The 20,764-nt window shown below is 41.6% G+C and overlaps 1 protein-coding gene across 3 annotated transcripts in view; it reads left to right on the forward strand.

Annotated features, from left to right (window-relative positions):
• Nucleotides 1–2,434: 2,434 nt before the first annotated feature.
• The window catches only part of GNE (glucosamine (UDP-N-acetyl)-2-epimerase/N-acetylmannosamine kinase), a 36,903-nt gene continuing 18,573 nt past the window's right edge, over nucleotides 2,435–20,764 (forward strand). Inside the window, exons 1-4 of one of the 3 annotated variants that reach the window (XM_063421884.1) lie at nucleotides 2,435–2,624; nucleotides 16,256–16,464; nucleotides 18,816–19,267; nucleotides 20,242–20,394. In XM_063421884.1, the coding sequence (XP_063277954.1) occupies nucleotides 2,574–2,624; nucleotides 16,256–16,464; nucleotides 18,816–19,267; nucleotides 20,242–20,394 (865 nt within the window). In that variant the 5' untranslated portion in view covers nucleotides 2,435–2,573. Of the gene's footprint in view, nucleotides 2,625–12,166; nucleotides 12,250–12,375; nucleotides 12,491–16,255; nucleotides 16,465–18,815; nucleotides 19,268–20,241; nucleotides 20,395–20,764 lie in introns of those variants that run through there. The other 2 variants (XM_063421885.1, XM_063421886.1) reach the window with 2 other exon arrangements.

Below are 20,764 nucleotides of genomic sequence, written 5' to 3' on the forward strand. Positions count from 1 at the left end.
TTTATGCAGACCCTGTGATCCCTCTTGCAAAAAGTCTTATACTTGTGAATTACTGCACCTACACAGGTATGTCTGTAGAGTCTGCCTGAGAATTACAACCATCTTTCAGCTAGGGAGGCCAGGACAAAGGCACATAATACTGAGAACCTCAAACACCTTGGGGATACTTTACTGCACCTCCAAAGCCATGATTTCCTGCACACTGGGTAAAACACCACTACAACTCACAAGGGACACAAGGAACCAGGACAGGAACACTTGACTGTCCCTACCAGCACTCAGGTGTGCTCATTTGTCTGAAGGAGTTGGTGAGTTTTCAGAGCACACTCAAAAAGGTCTCGGGCTGACATCCCAAACTCGCAGGCTCCTGCTTTTGCTACATTTCAGGAAAAGTAAAAGACTGTCCTGTGGCACAATAGACACAGTTCCTGGCAGACTTGAATTTTTCACTGTGCTACAGAATACAGTACAGGAAAAAAAAAATTAAATAAATGAACTTGCATTTGTGTCAATCCAAAATAAAGGGCCATCTGGAAGAGTACTAATCATCAGTAGAGTAGGAAGTAAAGGTCCCATGCCAAACAAATCATCAGTGACATTTGAAAAAGCAGGATGACAAAAGTTTGCAAAAGTGGAAAAGTACAGTAAGAAAGGAATGATGTTTGGAGAAGTCCAAGGGAATTTGGGCTTTTCTTTTTAGTAGTGTTGTCCCAGAGGAAAAAAAGTAGAGCCTCAAGTTCTAAATCTGGGGTCCTCTTTTTGTCAACAACAGAGAAATTTTAGACATCAAGTATATCACAAAGGGAAATTTCAATACAGCTTGTTTTCTACCACAATTGGCAAATATGTTTAAAATCCATATACCTACATATGTATTTATGTGTATGCCTACATATACACCTGTATAATGCAGTCCTGGGAGAAGAAAATCTGTTAATTGGATTTTTCAGTGGTTAATTTCTTTTTCAGAGAAGAAATAAGAGCTGAAAATACATATGTGCAGGATGAGACTTCAGTAGAACAGAGTGTAAATACTGTTGTGTTCCAGATTAGACTAGAGACAGAAAAAAATATGTATGTTTCTGAGACAAAGAAATAAGGGAACAGCAAAGAATTTACAGTGAAAATATATTGAAAAGAGAATCACACAGATCTGCAAGCTGCGTAAAATGGGGAAAAGTTCAAAATACAGCTCACAGCAAGGCAGTCCCAAGAAAATGCCTCCTTCTTCTCCAATTCTACAAATGCCCACCTTTTTGGAGTCTTTTGTGCTGCTTTATTGTCCTTCCTTTTGTTCTGATGTTTTATTTAGTAATTTACCTTGTAGATATTTAACAGGATAAAATGAGCATCTAGGAAAACACTGTGGTAATAGAATGCAAAAAAAAAAATAAACTGCCAATTATAAACTGCCACCGATATAAGGGAGGAATCAAAACAGATACCAGTGTAGCACACTGATACGAATTAAAAGAATATCACAGCAATAGTCATGGCCACTACTGTTGAATTGTTTGTGCACAGGTGTAAATCTGGTCACAGAGAAAAAGCCAGTCAATAAAATGTATGAGTGCTATGTGCTGGCCTGATTACTGGAATAAAGTGCTATCAATTTGCGTTACTTTGAACATCTGTGTTCCAGGAAATACAAGCAAGAAAGGAGAGGATGGCTGGAGACAAGTAATTTCTCTGCAAACACTAAGGCACACATCTCAAAAATCAAACTACGTTCACAAAAGAACTGCAAGTACCCCAAGATGACCCAGAAATCTGGGGTCACACAGGTGTCTAGAGCAGCTTGGGGATCTGCATGAGAAGGGTAACTTCAGGGCTCCCTTAGGACAGGGCGTACACCTGCAGGACCCAGGACGACCAAGGGGCCAGAGGTACAGCTACAAGACACAGCATGTCACAGCCTGGAAACATGGTCTCGAAGACAAGAAACTGGAATCAGACTCGTGAAGCTCTGGCTGCTGCTGTCTTCCAGACCTGAGTTTGGAAGACTCACTTGCCAGGTTCCTTGCCTTGAGACAGTTGCAGATTCCTGTTGTTCTGATCGGATCTGGATAGTCTTGGTGATGTTAAACACACTGCGTGTCATGGATATTAGCGGGTAATATCCACAGAGATGCCTGGCAGCAGTAAGACTGCCTGCATTTCCTCACCGTTGTGAGTGCTCTGAGGGCGCCCAGCCGGGGAATGGCTCCCCGAGGCATAGGGGAGCACTGGGAGGCGATACCGGGGGATACCCGGAGCAGGACTCCGCTTCCCACGCTGCCCTGCAGGGATACGGGACGGCCTTAGCGCAGGCAGTGCCAAAGCCTTGGGCCCCAGCACGCCCGCATCACCCCGGAATACTGAGAAGCCTCGGCGCAGACCCCCGACCCTCCGGCGCCTTCCACCGCCGCGCACGGACCCCTCCCGGCGGCGGGCGGAGGGCGGTGCTTGCGGGGCGGTCCCGGCGTGGCCCCGGCCCCGGGTGCCTCTCCCGCGGCGTGGCCCCGGCCCCGGGTGCCTTTCGGCTTGGCAGCGGCAGAGCCGGCCCGGGAAGGCGGCGGGGAGCGGCGGCCGCCATGGGGACGAACGCGCCGCCGCGCCGGGAGCCGCTGGCCCGCGGCCCCCACGTAAGTCGGGGCTGGGCGCGGGGGCCGGGGCGGGCCGGGGGCGCTGCAGGGCCGTGCCGCGGCTGAGCCCCGCAGGGCGGCGGGAAGGCAGCGCTCCGCCGAGCCCTGCGCCGAGCCGGGCATGGGGGCTGCACCGGCAGCGAGCTGCCCTGCCCGCTTGGCGAAGATGTCACGGCAGGCGCCGTCTCCAGGGCCATCGCGGGACCCGCCTCGGTATCGCCGTGTCTCCACCGGGCACACGGGATTTGGGGCCGTGCCGGCTGATGTTCTGGGCGTTGAGAAGTTCTCGTGAGACCTGTGCTGAATGGGTTGCCTATTTGTGCCCTTTCTCTCTATATTCTTTAGTCCGTAGCAAGCTGTGGGGAGCCGGTGACCTTCCCAAATCTAGCACACTGTTCCTTGCAACTTTGACTATATTTCTGTTATTTGAAAAATGAGAAATTACATTCACCCACATTAGGTTCACCCGCCCTGAGGGGTGGTCTCGGCAAGGGTCTAGAATAATTTTCAGGTTATTTTTTTTTATGTACCTGTGGCAATGATGAATAGCCCCAACATGCCAGGTGCCATACAAGCACCTTAGGAAGAAAGGCATACACGCTCCAAGGATTCACTTTCAAGCAGGGTTTGGACAGGGTTTGGAAGAAGAGGCATGAGTACAGGCGGGATAAGGAGGGGACTTGAGCTCCATGGGGTAATATTTCAGGTAGGTTTTCTCAGAAGGCATTAAGCTAACAGGTGAAGTCAGCACAACATTGAGGGGAAGTCAGAGGACAGCCATACAGCAAGGAGGATAACAAGTGCAGAAAGGCTGAGAAGATGGCACTGGAGAGGGGGCCAAGACCCATGCGAGGGTCTTTGCTCTTTGGCCTTATTCTTTGGCCTGCCACTGCAGGAAATAGTTCTGCTGGTGCTGTTGCCCCAGGCTATTAAGAGTGCCACCTGTAGAGCAGGTTCTGTGCTGACTGGCCTGCTGGTTTAAACTACCAGGAGTTATAGCGCTCTGCATGCTTGAAGGGTGTGGAACAGATATCAGAGGTGATGTCTGCCAAAATACAAAAGATGTGTGCCTTTCATGCAGAGAAGGCCTGTTCCATCTCGATCTGAATGTCCTACCATGTCAGTTCTTTCTCTGAAGCTTTTCTTTACATATCCTCCCTTTCCTCTTGTGTTCTAGCCAGCTTTGACTTTAGATTTGGCACCAGGTCTCCCTGAGATCTGGAGGTGTTGAGAAATACCACCTTGGATATTCACCAGTGAAGGCATCCATCTAGGACTCAGATTTAGGCATTTAAAAAACTGATTTCCAAAAAGCACTGAAAATACATCTGTTGTATTTATTTTTAAGTAAGAAATTAAATGACATTTTTTGCCCTCTTGTAGCAGTGTTTTCCTATGGTGCTCTGAGTCCAAATCTGAAACCACCATGGCAGCACATCAGATACTGAAGAGTAAACCATCTCAGGGACAAAAGTGAAAATTAACAAAGCCCGTCATTCATATTAAGGAAATAAAGGGTGCAGATGGAAATTACACAGTGTTTGCATATCCCCCAAGATTTTAAATGAGAATGTCAGTACACAGGAACTGTGCAGACTGTCTTGACTTGGGAGCACTCTTCTACCAGATTTCTCATCTCTGCTGCATTGCTCCTTAAGCATATCACACTTAACAAGTCTACCTGCAGCCTGGAGCATTTTAACTAGTAAGTTAGTGGCCCACACTCGGCGACATGATTCCCATCAACACTGTGCTGCCTGAAGAAGGCAGATTTTTATGGGCTGTGTAAAAGCTGTGTAAATTCGACACTAGGACAGAGTCAAGGACACCCATAATATTTTTTGATAAGCATGATTTCATGTGGTAGAAGCCAATCATAATGATTTTCCCACTAAGTACTTAGCTTTGAAAATACAGAAATGTCCTTTTCAAAATCATGTTCAAATTGTATGCTTTTTCTCACAATTGTAATCAAATTATAATTCTAATCAAAAGATTGAGCTGGACCATTGGATCTTTGTATGAGAAAATGCAGGCATAAGAGTATGCAACACAATGCCAGTATTTCATAACTGCCTTTCAGATACACGCAAGAGGGTTTCAAAAAGCACATGAAAAGTAAGAGGTAGAGCCTCTCACAACCTGGAGTCTCATTGTCAGGGGCATACAGGCTGAGTTTTTTATAAATAGTGCCTCAGCAGCCAGGCTAATCAGAAAATGTTCTGTGTCCACATGATTCTGAGTAACTTCCTATACCCTGGCAAGAGAAGGCCTTCGGAAAATAGGCTGCTATTCTCTTAATAGTGTATGCTCTTTCCCAGAGGGACTCAGCAAAGCCTAAGGATACGGGTGTTTGTTAGAATGTCTGTTGAAGAGTTGCTCTTCCTGCAAAAATCAGGGAATATTTTAGCAGTTACTTATATGTCTCTGTAATAGTGGACAATTTTTCATTAAAACATCTGGTACTAAATCAAAGCTTTAATAAAAGAACATGGATAGCAAAACCAGCTGAGAAAATTAGACTACTTTAGAATAACATCTGACTCAGATTCTCTTCATGTGACTTTTTTCCAGATTAGTATCAAAAAGCCAGAAGGAAAGAAGTAAATGGCAATTTAGTCTGTGGGATTTTTTGGGTTTTTTTCCCTAAATGTCATCCTGAATTCCAAAGATTTGCTCTTCATCATCAAGATCTTGATTTACTGTCAAATCAAGGCACATTAACAGAGGGTTTGTTGGTTGAAGATTTTAGAAACAGAACCTCTTTTTAAATTTGTGTGCTTGTTTTTACTTTTCATTGACTTTTATTTGTTGTTTGGAGGAACTAATTTTTTGTGGACATTTCTGGTAATGAAAATAAGGGCTACAGAAAGTTCAAAAAATGAGAAGATTTTATTCTTGACCCACAATTAAAAACATAGATGTACTTTTGTGGAACGCCTAAAACGACTGTGCTTTTGACTGGCATTTAAGCCTCCTGTTGCATTTCTACAATCTTCTTCAAATGGAAAATCTGAAATAGTTTATGTAGTAAGTTAGGATTTAAGATTCCTCTGAGGGTTACATGATTAAAGGAGGTATTTGAATAACTCACCTAATAGTGCCTAGTATGTTAAAAGACAGGAGAATTTAGACTTAGGGAAGGGTAGCTACTGCAACACTTCTTTCTCCATTTTATATTCTCAGTCTCACAAAATTTCCTCATCTCTCTTCATAAGTGTAAACTGGCTATCTGCTTTGTACCTTAACTGTAACTTTGCAATCTCATTTTCTACTTTCATCACATTTTTTGTCTTACTGCAATTAACAGCCAAAATCCACAAACTACACATGAAAGAAATTACTTTAATATGATATAAAGGGTGGAAATACATGTTTACTAATACAATTCTTTAGTCCTGATATTGGATCACTTCTTAATGGATTTTTTTTGTAATTCTATAGTAGAATTAGTACTCCTTAAAACTGTAAATTAGCAATTACCAGAGAAGACACAATTATACAAATACTTGTCATCTGATGATCACATTGAAAGACACAGTTGTATTCAAGTAGGATGCCAAAGAGCCTCAAAAGGATTAGGAAAGATGAAAAAAACGCAAAAGATTTGGACAAGAAGAGCAAATAGGAATCTCTAGACCTGTGTGCAACCCAGGAGGTATTTAGTAATAGTGAGAAGTGGTCAGAGTTTGATTCCTCCTGCCTGACAGACTTTTAACTTTCTTTTCAGCACTTATGTCAACGTGAAGTGAAAAAATTAGCCAGTCTTAATATCAGAACTGGGAAAGTTTAACAGAACTTTCTTTCCAGACTTTCAGAAATTAGAGACATTTGCATCTTTGGCTGTTGCAAACATGGCCATTTCTTCTGCATGGTTTCCTCAACCAGGTATTTATATATATATATATATATATACATATATATATATATATATATATGAATATTTTATATATATATAATATTAATATATAAGAAATAATTCTCCTGCCTGCATCTGAGGTGGAAATTGGGATCTTGTATTTACAAGAAATTGGGATCTTGTATTTGGCAAAGTTACTCACTGTGTTACCTAGTGATGCCAGCTTTCAATCAAGTTCATTCTGTGCTGGTCACGTCCAAATACTCTGAGTGTGTCCAGCAACTCTACTCATTTCCATTTTGAACATACCCCAAGTTGTTTTAAGTGAACCACATTGTCTATGGATCAAGGGGTGTAGATGCACAGCACAGTAAGAGGAATAATTACACCACAAGAATCACCCCAGCCTAGGCTGCCATCGTTGTTCAAGACTGGCTGTGGGTATGTTGAACTGTGTCAGATTTCCCAGTGGATGTCTGGTGTGTGTCAACAAAGCAGCAGCAGCAATCATTCCTGCAGGACTGAACAAGGAGTGGAGCTTCAGAAGAAACAGACAAGCCGTAACCTTAACAGCACTGATTACAAGTGAAAAAAACAGATCCTTTTGAAGAATTAAACCCATCACACAAGCAGAGTTAGTCACATGATGACAACAAAAAGTGGGTCAGTTCCACTATTTTTAGATAGAAAGAGTGGGAAAGAAAAGTTTTGTGGCTTGGTGTTTTTATTAGCTGAAATTAAGATGAAGCCTGAAGACATTGAATGAACTGGGAAAAAAAAAAACCTGTTGACGTTTCCAGTACTCTTTCCAGTGCTTTGCATGGGTTTCAGATGGATATTATCTTAGCCCCCACACACACTCCTTAAGGAATTCTCTAGAACAGAGTGTCTTGGTATGGAAAGACAGGTATCTGTTACAGAAAACTGAAGTTTCCCTTGGAATGGAGAATGTAAAAACCCCCCTTCCTCCAAATTATTACAATTTTGCAATTAGGAACTTTCAGGGAAAAATACGGGATTTGGAATAACAGTTCTTTACTAGGAATATTAAAAAAAAAGAAAAATATAAATGCAGTAGTACAAAAAAACAAACAAGCAAACAAACAAAAGTCCTAGAAAACTCTGACAGTCAGAGATACGACGTGACACTCTGTTTGTTAGGGTGTTGGAAGTTCAATTGAGTCTTCCTGGAGTAACAGATGTTGTTCTGTGCAATAGAGATGATCCTGTAGAACAAAGGGTCCAGTGCCAGCGAGATGGGTCTGGTCTTCCTCCAAGAATTCAGAAAACCGGCTGCATTAGTGTTTGGGATTGCAAGTTTTATGCTGGTGGAAAGGCTTTGGCTCCTCCCACTGAGGGAGCAACTCACACAGGAATGAGGTAATGTTATCATTCATGTGAGAGGCCTTAAATGGCCCATTCACAGGTGGTGTCCCTTGGAGGAGGATGGGTGCAGGAGTAGCATGGGTGCAGGAGTAGAGAAGAACAATATCTCCCAACAGGTTTCAACAGATTAAAATAGAATACACGTTTTTGGTTACATTTTCCAACCCAAGACACAGAGATTGCATTTTGTGCCATGCATCTATCACATTCTACATCTCTAGCTAGTTACAACAAACTTCACTCACATTTTATAAAATATGTGCAAATGCCATTATTTTGTAATACACCAGACACCAGATTATGCCATCTTTCCAATACTCAAAAAAAGGGACTGTAATCTAGTTTAGAACATTGGAAACTCTGAAAAAAAGTATGGGATATTTTTTACCTCATTCCTAATTATGTCAATGAGATTCACAACTCTGCTTGTTACCTGGGTTTTTGAAGCACCTAATTTTAACACTGACTCATGGAATTGTTTAGATTGGAAAAGAACCTTAAGGTCATCAAGTCCAACCATTAGTACAGCACTGCCAAGTCCAACATTAAATCATGTCCCAAGTGCCACACCTATGTGCCTTTTAAATAATTCTAGGTATGGTGACTCCAGTACTTCCTTGGGCAGCTGTTTATAATGCTTGATAACCTTTCAGTGAATAAATATTTCTGAATATCCAAGAATAAACCTACACTGCCACACTTTGAAGCTATTTCCTCTTGTCTTTCACTTGTTACTTGGGAGAAGAAACTGCTTCTTCCTAAGCAGTCTTGCTAAAACCTCCCTTGGGGCAGATGTAAAGAGTGATAACATCCCTCAGCTGCTTCTCATAAGATAGCTCCCTGCACCAGCATCATTGATTTCTTTGGACAGTATCTTTCCAGAGACAAAGAACAAATTTTCATACAGTTCTTGATTTCCTCTCTCTTAGCCGGGAATTCTGTGTCTTACAATCTTAGCTACATGTAGATGCCCATTCTATGTTAGCGTAAGACACTGAGCAAAGATGTAAGAGATCTGTGTTGTGATGAGAAGAGAATAAATCCCCAATTTTCCCTCTTCATAGCATCTATGGCATTGTCTTATCCCTGATCTCTTCCCCTTCTCTGGAACATCAGATATGAACTGTGATGTGGTTGCCTACAATTGCTATTAACTGCACAGCTCACCTGGTAGTTTTAACTGGGAAGAACAAACAGGAAAATGCAGGAAGGTGAAACTTCTTAGGCTTTCCCTACTGTGTGCAACTGTTTATATTCTGATATCATGTAGTACATGGTACTTGGTCTCTTCCTACAAAGGATATTTGTAATTGAGTACATTCTCAGTAGCTGAACACTACTGTGCCGGAATCTTCAGAGGTTATCAGTTTAGTTGTGTCAGAAGGACCTGCTTTTGTGAAAGCCCTGATCTTTAAAATCCAAGCTGCTTTCAGGTGCTTTAGGCTAGACAGTACAGAATTGATATGGACAGCTGCTTTTGAAAATCTTTGTGGAATTTTTCACGTTCTTACTTTCAGCATATGACTTTGACATAAATAAAATGGACGTAAATAAAAAACTAAGAGAAGTAGTAGAAGATTCACATCATGTAGATGTTGAAAAGTCACAATGCTCTGCTTTTAGAAGGGAATAAGCAACACAGTGCTTAGCACCAGTGCAGAAGATCAGAGTGCTGCAGATTCTGTCTGTCCATCTCCTGGGCACAGTCATGCACAGACCATCCCAGTTCAGCACCTTTCACCTCGTGCAGGATGGGTTTCCAGTGAATCCAAACCAGCTGCAAACCAAACCCACTGATCTTGATTCTTCTGTTCAGGTCTTAAGCAACATGACCTTTCCCAAAAGAAGCTCCTCATCTGCAACATTTCCCAACCCTTGGACACTAATGTCCATTTAGTCTCTGCAGAGCCTTTACTATTCCTGCAAAGCTTTCTGATGAGAGGAAGTGCCAATGAATTAGCTGGATACTGGGACCCTGCTCCTCTAATGAACCCCTTCACAGCCACAGGACTTGTCAAGGACAGGAGGTCCTCTTCACAGTGCCATTGGAGATTTTGAGCAGCAAAGCATAAAACCAGCTGGAGCAGGCAGATTATGGGCTGAGGCTTCTCCTCCCATCTCTCTGCATAGCATTTGTTTCTCTGCTGGAGAGCTTTGAGGCAGGGCTCACTCATAACAAGAAAAATTTGATCTTGTTTATGTAATATGTGAGGTCTGTGAGACAGAAATGACCAAAAGGAGCATAAACTTGCTTGTTTCTTCTGCACCTTTTACTGCAACATGCTGAAATGCTATTAGAACATTTACAGAAAAATCACATGAAGAGATGCACTGATGGTATTGTAAGAGTAATTAACTCTCAATGTAGTTGCTTCTAGCTGTGTTAGTACTAGTATAAACCAGAGTCTGTCCATATGTTCACACTTCCAAACACTCATGCTCAAATATGATTCAGGTTCTTCTTCAGCATTTTGTTTCAGTGAAGCCAACCATAGACATGCTGGTAAGCTTATCATAACCTGAAAGCATTTACAGAAAACAACTCATATTTATTTCATATGACATTTTCATAATGCACATGGGTTTTTAAGCAATGTGCATAAAGGAAATCTAGTGATGCAGAGAACAGTGAAAATAATTTAAATTGGACATGAATTGAACCTAAGGTGCCCTCATGTTGCTATTACTACATGTGGTCAGTATTGCAAGCAAAGATGCCTGGTAATTTCAGAAGTGGATGTGCTGCAATAATCTCAAAACACTGAGTCTTTGAGGAGCTATGACTCATTGAACCACAGCTGTTTGAGGATTTTCTGAACGTCAGCATAGGATAAGATCCTTTCTGGCTCTCTTGAGAAACAGTCAAATCATCGCTTTAAATTCCCAAGGGCAAGTCTCAAAGGGTTTTTACTTTTATAATCACTAATGAAGATTAGTGATTATAAAAGTAGCTGAAGACCTTTTAGCTGAAGATCTCAGTAATTGTTTCTCAAAGACTTTTTAAAAAAGTATTTGTAACTGCTTGGAAAGTAAACCATTTTCTTCCTGGTAAAGGCCAGAAATGCAACTATCTCATTCCTTGCACCTACTTTCTTCTAGGTATGTCAGGTACAGGACTCTTATGGCTAATTTTTCTAAGAATTAAAGGGCAAAACTAGAAGGGAATTTGAGACCCCAGGTCCCCTCATTATATGGATGAACAAAGATACAATCTGGACTGAAAAACTGGCAAAGTTCAGTACCAAACAGCTGAATGTTGTACAGGTTTGTTCAGATGTATGGCCCTGCCACATTAGACTCAGGTTTCAGCCACACAAACATGCTATCAGAGAGATAAAATTTGGTGAAGAATTGTCCTTTTACTAGGACTGTGTGACACCAGCTACTGCAATGTTTTAGGTAGTTTTTTTCATAGCAGAATATTGTGGGCACAGGTTGCTCTTGTTACATATGATGCCTCAGGTATTGAACTAGGATCCAAGTCACAGTCACTTCATTAATGTGAGACTTGATGTCAAAACACCTCCAGCTTGGGAAAACAAACCACATCTCTTTTACAGTCAACTGGAACACAGATGACAGCAACACCTGGTAGTTGTTTAACAGCTTTTTTGATTGTGCTGAACAACAATAACGTTGTCATTGGCAACACCCTGGACTGAATTAATGCTAAAATTATAAAATTCTGCATCGCACCCAGGCACTCTTCCTGAGCTGCTGGCAGGTGCCCTGACTGGCACCTGTGGTCACAGCCTGCACGACCAGGCAACTGCCTTATCTTTCCATACATCCCTGTAGGCTGCGTTTGTCCTAACCATGCATCTCCTACAGCAGCCCCACAGCCCGTAGTTCCCTGACAGCCCTCACTTTAAAAGCTCTTAATATGATGTCAGTCGCCACTGAACTTGTGAGATCATCCAGCAGTTTTAACTAGATTGCTCAGATGTGTATATAAGGAGTATATTGCATGTATAAACCGACGAGACTGTCCCACCTCAACGATATGGTTCCTTATTATGAAAAATTTCCTCACAGAAAGGGTGATTAAACATTGCAATCGGTTGCCATTGCAATGGAATCACAGTCCCTGGAGATGCTTAGGGAAAGAGTGGATGTGGCACTCAGTGCTATGGTCTGGTTGACAAGGTGGTGTAGGGTCCTAAGGTGGACTCGATGCTCTCAAAGGTCTTTTCCAACGTAATTGGTTCAGTGATTCTGTGAAGGCAAACCCCACAGACGGCCCGCGGCCTGCCCGGATCCGCGGGCTGCTCGGGCCCCCGCGGCCGGCGGGGCGGCAGAGGGGCGCGGCCCGGGCGCCCTCACTTCCTGCGAGGGCGGCGCTTGCTGCCGGCGGATGCCGCGGTCCCTGCGCAGGGCAAGGTGAGTGCGAGGCGGCCGCGCAGAGCGTGGGCCCGGCCCGGCCCGGGCGCCCGCAGCGGTGCGGGGAGGAGGCGGGGCGGCAGCGGCGGGAGCTCCGCGGGGCGGCAGCGCCCTGTGCCGGGGGCGGGGCAGCGCCCGGGCCGGGGCGCGTCCCCGCGAAACCGGGGACCCGCAGCCCCGGAGATGCGGGAAAAGCTGGTCCCCGGGAAAAGCGGGCATCCAGGGCCCCCGCAAGGGAAAGGTGCGCACGGGCACTGTCCAGGAGAACAGGGAGATCGGCGGGCCGCGGGCGTGGCTTCTGCCGGGGAGTGGGGGGTGCGTGAGGGGAGAGTACAAGGGCAGACCCTCCACCTGTGTAACAAATGAATGGCCTCAAGCGTCAGGGCGGCTTTTGGCTGGATATTAGAAAAAGGCACTTCACCCGGAGCGTGGCTGGAACGGGCTCCCTAGGGAAGTGGTCACAGCACCAGCCTGACACGGTTCAGGAAGCGTTTGGACAATGCTCTCGGGCGCATGGATGCTTGGAGTATCCTGTGCGGGAATAAGAGTTGGACTCGATGATCTTTGTGGGTCCCTTCCAGTTCAGCACTAGAATAATCATATTCCGTGGTTCATAGTGTATCAGTATTCTGGAGAAGCACAGGGTATGTCCCTTGCACCAGGAAGAGGCCTGGTGAAGACATCAGCCGCATTCCTGGGGGGAATGGTAGGGAGCATTTTGCCCTAACATTTGTGCAAGGCAGTGGATGCTTTTCCACCCTCACAGAGGTGTTTGAGGGTGTCTGAAGGACTTTTTTGGGTGTTTGGTTACCTGCACAGGACTCTAGGAAGAGGCCCCGGTTGTGTGTAGAACCTGTGGCTCAGCCGATGGATGGAGAAGTGTGGTGGGAATACACATACTGGTACAGGGTGTGGGAAGGGTTCAGCACAGAACATCCTGCATGCCACACAGCAAAGCAAGTGGGAAGATGAAATTGCCCTCAGCACATGGGCATAGATAGAGTGTAGAGACTGGGAATATTCCAGGGTCTTTGATTTTATAACCTAGTGTTTCAGAGGTGTGAATGTATAATACGGAATATACAGGTGGTGTCATTTCTTTGTGAAACAGTGATCAAGGGGCATCTCATGCTCTGGGGACTAGTAACAGAAATAGTAGCTGTATGGTTCCTGTAAAGTCTGGCCCAGAATTTGCCAGCCTTAGAAAGGCCTTGAATCTGTAATAATATAAAAGCTTTAGGTTGGGATATAGAAGAGCAGGTGACCAAAGCACATGGAGGTTAATTATTTCAAGTAGTCCTTCATTGAAGACTGTTTTATTTCTTCTCTGTTCTGCTAACGATTGCTAGTCCCTCCAAGGTAGAAGATGTAGATCTTGCAACAGGAGAATCCCCCAACTAGAGAATTCTATGTAGAGCAAACCCAGTGTATCATCAAACATCTAGAAACTAAGAGGCAAATGTTAGTGATTAGTTATTTCAAATAATTTTTGTGAAGAGTTCCGAAAAAAGATGACTTGCCTGCAAAAGCTGATAATAAATTCTAAAACCACGGTGGTAACAAAATTTTGTAGATAGGGCATCACAGCTCTGCTTGAAGGAATTTGCTGTTAATGGCTGAAGGGACTTGGCCATTACTTGTTGATAGTGAATACTGTCTGAAAATACAAAATTATTTTTGCATTTAGGCTCAGAAAAGGTCAGAGTCAGGATAGAATAATGTTTGTTACTGAACTGTGTAGCAATACATCACATGTTTCTTTAGGAAACATCCAAGTTATCCTAGAAAACAATAAACCACTTTAATTAATGGCAAATTTCAACATGCAGTTGATACTCCTATTGCATTGTTACCTGCCTTAGGCTAGGGTAAATATTTTGGTTCTTCAGATAAGCAGGTGTTTAAAATTGACAGCAATAGAAAACCTGTCTGCAGCAAGGCCAGTGCATGGCTCACTTGGCAGTTTTTTGAATCTACTGTGTTAGAGAGTTTTAAGGCAGTACTGGAAATAATTCTGCTTTGAAATATAATGTTAACAGAGGTTGAAATGGACAAATACCAGGAATTTCTTTTGATTCTAGTAAATTCAGACAGATTTGGACTGTCTCCACACCTACATCTAAAATTATTTCAAGAGACCATTATTACAGCCAAATACCAACTGTAATTAAATGTGATCTTCATGGCTGGAAAGATGTGTGGGCTAGTGATTCAGTTCTGTTGGTTCTGTAGTTATGGTGAAAAATGAGATTTTATTTTTTCTCAACTTAGAGACCTACTGTTTTAGGAGATGTTCTGTGTCTGGATGGAAGGTTTTTGAATGTTTCTGATGTTCTGTTCTGTGTCTGGATGGAAGGTTTTTAGAATGATAGACAATGCTTGAAGAAAAAAGGAGGACAGAAAATTATTCTGCTTCTTAAAAGCCTGCTTTGCATAGATGAAAAGAAACTACTTTGTGAAAGGGATCATGGTGGTCCTAGCAGGTAACAAGTAACTTGGAGTTAACAGACTTCAGATAAGTTTGTCACTTCCTTATTTTGCAGTTTTTTACTTTGGCTTCTTGTTTTATATAATATAGAATATGTATGCAGCAGTGGCCAACTGGAAGAGTTTTGTGAGAGGTTTGCCTCTAGTTATACTAGTTGTTGTAGAACAATACTACTGTTGTTCGTGCAGTTTCAAGGAGAAGCTTATAGCTGTGTCAGAAGTAGCATTCACACCTTGATCACCATTTTATTTTAATTAGTGGCTGGTTTTACATAAATAATGACAGGACATTCTGCTCAGAACCACCTGCAAAGAGAGGTTGTTTTAGAAATGAGGAAAAGCAGTGGGTCTGTTAGATCTGAGTCTGGCTAATGTCATTGCCAGCCATAGTTTTGCAGAACCATAATGGATTGCAAGTGGACTAGAGAGACCACTTTACCTTTGACAACTTGGATAGATTCCTGATCAGCCTGATGTTACTATTACACCAAAGCATTGTTTTGTCATGTGTGATGAAACATAAACTAATGTCTTAAAAATAGGAAAATCTTGAAAAGTTGCTGAATGTTTTAAGTTTCATGAAAGTGTGATGTCACAGTAGCCTTTCTTCTAGAACTTTACTGAAAAAATCTGAATGCAATCTAAAAGGAGCATGGACTTGCTAATATTATCATGTACTGTTGTGCTTTTCTAGCTGCCAAAATCAGTAAAGAGATTGATATTGCTTTGAGTCAAGGATAAGCAAGCCTTGTGCATTAATCCAGAAAAGTTCAGTCTGCACAGTGGAGCAAAAATCTGACATAACATTAGATTTATACCAAAAGAATAGTACTTACTTAAACTGTTGCTAACACCTTAGTAATTTCTGTTTGGGAGGATAGGAAATTTGGGTTATTTTGGGGTTATTATTGCTGTATCCTTTTTAATATCTTTATCTGAACCTAATACTGTATTATTGATTTTCCTAATGTACTTTGGCCTACAAAAGGGTATGGAAGGCTTTAGAAGTAAATGTTTAACTTGCTTTACCTCCCTAAAATGTTTAATGGAGATACATAAACTGTCTTAGTCAAAAACTTTCCTTTTTTATTTACAGTAGATGCATCTGAACAATTTGTTCCAGTCTGTAATTTGGAATATGAGAATTTTTTCTTTCATTTAGTAAGGCAGAATAATTTTTCTACTTAGGCAGAAGTTTTCATCAGAACAGGGAGAAGTAATTTTACTGTTTAATTATCATTGAACTTCATAATACTTAAATATTGTTTATACAGAAGTTATATACTATATGTAGAAATAGAAGTATTAAAATTGAGTTTTAACTAGAAAAAAATATTCTAAATTTTGGAAACAGAACTTACTGGTTCTGTTAGGTACTAGATATCCATTGTCAGTGGAGTAGTTACTGTGTGTCCACAGTTTGGGCTGCACGTGTGTATACTGTTCATGAAGTGTATAACATTTGCTGTAAGTAAATTACTATTGTTAATGACACACTTTTTTTTCTCTATTATGTCAGGAGGTGTACTTCAAGAATCTTTCGAAACAGAAACAAAAGGAAGTCATGGAGAAGAATGGAAACAACCACAAACTTCGTGTTTGTGTTGCTACTTGCAACCGTGCTGATTATTCAAAATTAGCTCCCATTATGTTTGGTATTAAGGCAGAACCACAGTTTTTTGAGCTTGATGTCGTAGTGCTTGGTTCCCATCTGATTGATGATTATGGGTAGGATGAACTTTTATCTACCAATATGTTTCTGAGGTGTTAGCAATGATAATATGAACATTAGGTAAAAAGAAGTCTTGGCATTGTGAGTGTACACAACAAAGGGGTTTTTTTTCTCCAGAATTTCATTTTGCAGCTCCTTATGAGATTGCATATTTCTGGGAATTTTTTCAGCCTATCTTGGAATTCTAGAAAGTTTTGTGCAAACACTGTAATTGAGACCCTAAACAGGATTACAGACTGTATGAAGTGAGAAATTCATGTCCTGCATTTTACCCTGAAACCTGGTGATTGTTAAATGGAAATGTGTTACAGTTTTTTAATTTTCATGGAGAAAAGAGCCTCCTCAGCCATTTTAAATTGCAGCTCTCCTGCTTTACAGTTATTGGAGAAAGTACTTATATATTGCATATCCAAAGAGAACACTGTTACTTCTTACTTCCAGTGTTGTAGAGACAGGAAAGTGTGGTTGTATGTTTCTCACAAAATGAATAACAAAATTATAGATATATGGTTATCTGTGGTTTATGGGTAGGTGGGAGAGAATAGAGTCCCCATCCATAGCTCTCCATAAGTAAGCAGTGAAATCACTTGCCCAGGAGGATGAGATATCTTGGTACAAATTCCTTCCCTTGGGAGGACTTCCCTCATCCCAAGTGGATATTCTCCTGATTGTTGCGGGAAAAGTAGAAGGAACAGGTTGGATAGCCTTTCTGGGATTGTTGATTTTCCTCAGGCTGAATTTACCAAATTGGACCCAGTAAGTGAAATAGGTATGAAAACACATATTTTGGAAAACAAAACCAGACTTTAGCTTAGGTCTACAGTATATCAGCATTGTTGAACTTCGGGAAATGTGTAAGTGTATCTTCAAGTAGAGTTACTTTTTGGAGTAACTCCAGTTACTTTCCAATAAGAAATTTTGGCCTTTTATAAGCTAGGACAGGAGGAAGTTATATTATCTCAAACTACTCAGACAGGATGTTCCACTGGTGACTGTTCTCTTTCTGCACATTAGAGCGCTCTGTTCCTTGCTTTGTACTGGGTGTTGTTTCCATCCAGTAACACGGCAAGGTGAATTCCAGATGACAAAACTAACCTGATTTAAAACAAAACCAGACAAGAAAAAAAACAAAAAAACAAAAAAACAAAAAAACAGTTGAACTTCTTTACAGGTTAGTATGTTGAATTGCACCCTGTCTGATTGGAGAAATAAAGTAATCCCATTTCATTTGCTAAAAAGGACAAACATGGCCCCGATTTCTCTATATCACATAAGTCTTTACTGTCTGCAAGACTTGTGCAAAGTAAAACAAAATACTACTTTTTCCAGTTCCAAGGTGTTAAATACTTACCTCTATATTGTGAATGATTTGTAATGCACAAAGCAAACAGTAGGGATCTTGATCTGGCAAATGTTTTTGCTGTTAGTTACTTTGTGGTAATTATTCTAAAACCCAGGTTCTCCTTGGGGTTTTTCAGGGCCTCTCCCTGCACCCCATAATCTGGGTCATCCTAGAAAATGAGTGGGTCCTGAGAACATACATGTTCTAGTGATGTGAATGGAGTGATCAACAGTAGCAGAAGTCACATGACAGTGATCCTGTGAGGTGTCTGTTACTGAAAAGCTTGGAGGATCATAAAAGAAACAAAACCACCAGAAATTCACAGTTTTGTTTGTCCCCTAGATTTTCACCTTTCAAAAGGCAAAGAATACAGAAACAAAGAGAAAAAAAGTTTTCTGAGATAAATGTACACAATCAGGAAAATGGTAGGTCTGTGCAGGATATTTGTAAATGGAATTGGAAACTTAATGAAGTTTATGCAATACAAATGCCAGCCTCTTTACTCAGTAAAATAAAAAAGATTTGCCTTTAAAAAATACAGAATCTGAAATAATATATGCTACCTTCAGGATGTTTTCTTTAAACATACAGGCCTCAGATTTGCATCACATCTCTCATATTTATACTGTTATCCACAGAAAAGTCAATAAGCATACCCTTTCTGACAGGAAATCATGCCACGTCTATTCTCTGAAAGGCACTGCGGACACGTGAACAAAGAGTTGATTTCTGAGGATTTCCAGAATGTGTTCAGCACAGTTTCTCCTTAAAGGTGCCTAGAAAAACTGGATATTTGGAATATTAGGGAGGATGATTCTCTCACATGGATGAGAGAATATTCTGTTAAAATCTTAAAAGCTACTTTCCTCAGTGAAGAAAATGTGAAAAGCAGGTCTTTTTTCAAACCCCAGTACAGCTGTTGCAATTCATGATTATTTTGTGAAGCAATATTGCTATAAAATCAAGTTGTTTTTGCTCTAATAACCCTTTTTCTCTGACCTTCAGTAATACCTATCGTATGATCGAGCAAGATGACTTTGATATTCATACAAGATTACACACCATCGTGAGAGGGGAAGATGAGGCAGCTATGGTGGAGTCGGTGGGCCTTGCATTAGTCAAGTTGCCTGACGTCCTTAACCGCCTGAAGCCTGACATAATGATAGTTCATGGCGACAGATTCGATGCCTTGGCCCTGGCCACGTCTGCAGCGCTGATGAACATTCGCATTCTTCACATTGAAGGCGGGGAAGTCAGCGGGACCATCGATGACTCCATCAGACATGCCATAACCAAACTGGCCCACTACCACGTGTGCTGCACGAGGAGTGCGGAGCAGCACCTGATAGCCATGTGTGAAGACCACGACCGCATCCTTTTAGCAGGCTGTCCCTCGTATGACAAGCTTCTCTCTGCCAAAAACAAGGACTACATGAGTATTATTAGCATGTGGCTTGGTAAGCAGGCCGCTTTTTATGTTTTTCTCATAATACCTGTCAACATAAGACAAACTCAGTAAGTAGGTTATCAGTCAAAATGTAATATTTTTAATAGTACCTGGTATTTCTTTCTATGTTTGCTTTCATTCTGTATTTTGCCACATACAGCTGAATGTATTTTACTGACCACTCCTGGACTTTCTGCCAAGTCAAAAAATAACTCCTTAAATGGGTGATTTCTCTGAGCTGAACCATTTAAAAACAAAACAGTCTTACATGAGCAGTTACTTTGGGGTAATAAGGTTTTGGTTAAATAGAATCAAAGCTGTTCAGGCCTAATATAAAAAAAATCAAACCGAATTTCTGTTATGAACCTTTTTTTGAAGAATGCACTGCAACAGGATGAAATGTGCCAAAGGCTTTTGGTGTTTCATACTGACTGACTTAGAGATAATTCCTGTAAAGAGTGGGGGTTTATGTTTGCTTTTTATCTTTGACAGAGCAGTCTCCTGTGTAGCTACCATGTGTAGTTGGAAGCTGGAATCTTTTTCAATCGCTATGTTTTGCAGATAAATGTTTATCAAATACACTAAGACAAGTATGGCTGACTATTTTAAAGCAGTGGAAATAAAGCCTTTGCTTGAGAATGGACTACTGACAGAAAATATGGGCAGCTTCAGGACTTACTCCAGATTTACAGTGGTGTGAGAACAGTCTCTTGATCATTGTGTAGTCTTGGAAAGTGTCAGAAGTAGGCATGCAAGTTAACAGTTTGTTGACATTTAAACAGTGGTCAGGCAAATAACAAGCTGGGCTACCCTGTAACTCCCTTGATTTTTATTCTAGCATTGATCCCTATGTGTTAGATGTATTCCATTCTATGCCTTGACTTTTCAGGCTTTCACATCTGTAGTTCCAAAAGTATGTCCTTCCTTCCTCTTGCTATTCTACTACGCCAGTAAGAAAACTTTTCTTGCCTTCCATTTGGACAGGTGAAGATGTCAAAACCAGAGATTATATAGTTGCTCTGCAACATCCTGTAACCACAGATATTAAACATTCCATAAAGATGTTTGAGCTGACACTAGATGCACTCATCTCCTTCAACAAGAGAACACTTGTTCTATTCCCTAATGTGGATGCAGGTGAGTAGAATACCTTCATGACAGAGTGACACATAACAGACTGTATTCAAAGAATGCTTTTATTCCAAGTCCCCCAGCCAGATGGAAATAGCTGGATGGTGTCAGCCTCATGGGTGCATCTGTTGCAGCTCCATGTTCACATTGCTGGAGGACATTTCAGCTTTTTGGTGTGGGTAGGAAAATGAGGAAAAACCGTGTGACATGTAGGAGCAATATTAGTGCCTCTTAAATTAACTTAAAACTACAAAGATACTTCTGCAGTGAATTCTTGTATCAAACTGTGGCATATGTGCTGAGCTACGTGATTTGCAGTGTAAGGATAAAAAGAGAACAAAACCTGTTCAGAGCTGGCAACTCAGTGAATGGCTGG

This window comes from Prinia subflava, chromosome Z (assembly GCF_021018805.1).
Source record: "Prinia subflava isolate CZ2003 ecotype Zambia chromosome Z, Cam_Psub_1.2, whole genome shotgun sequence".
In the NCBI taxonomy this organism is placed as follows: domain Eukaryota; kingdom Metazoa; phylum Chordata; class Aves; order Passeriformes; family Cisticolidae; genus Prinia; species Prinia subflava.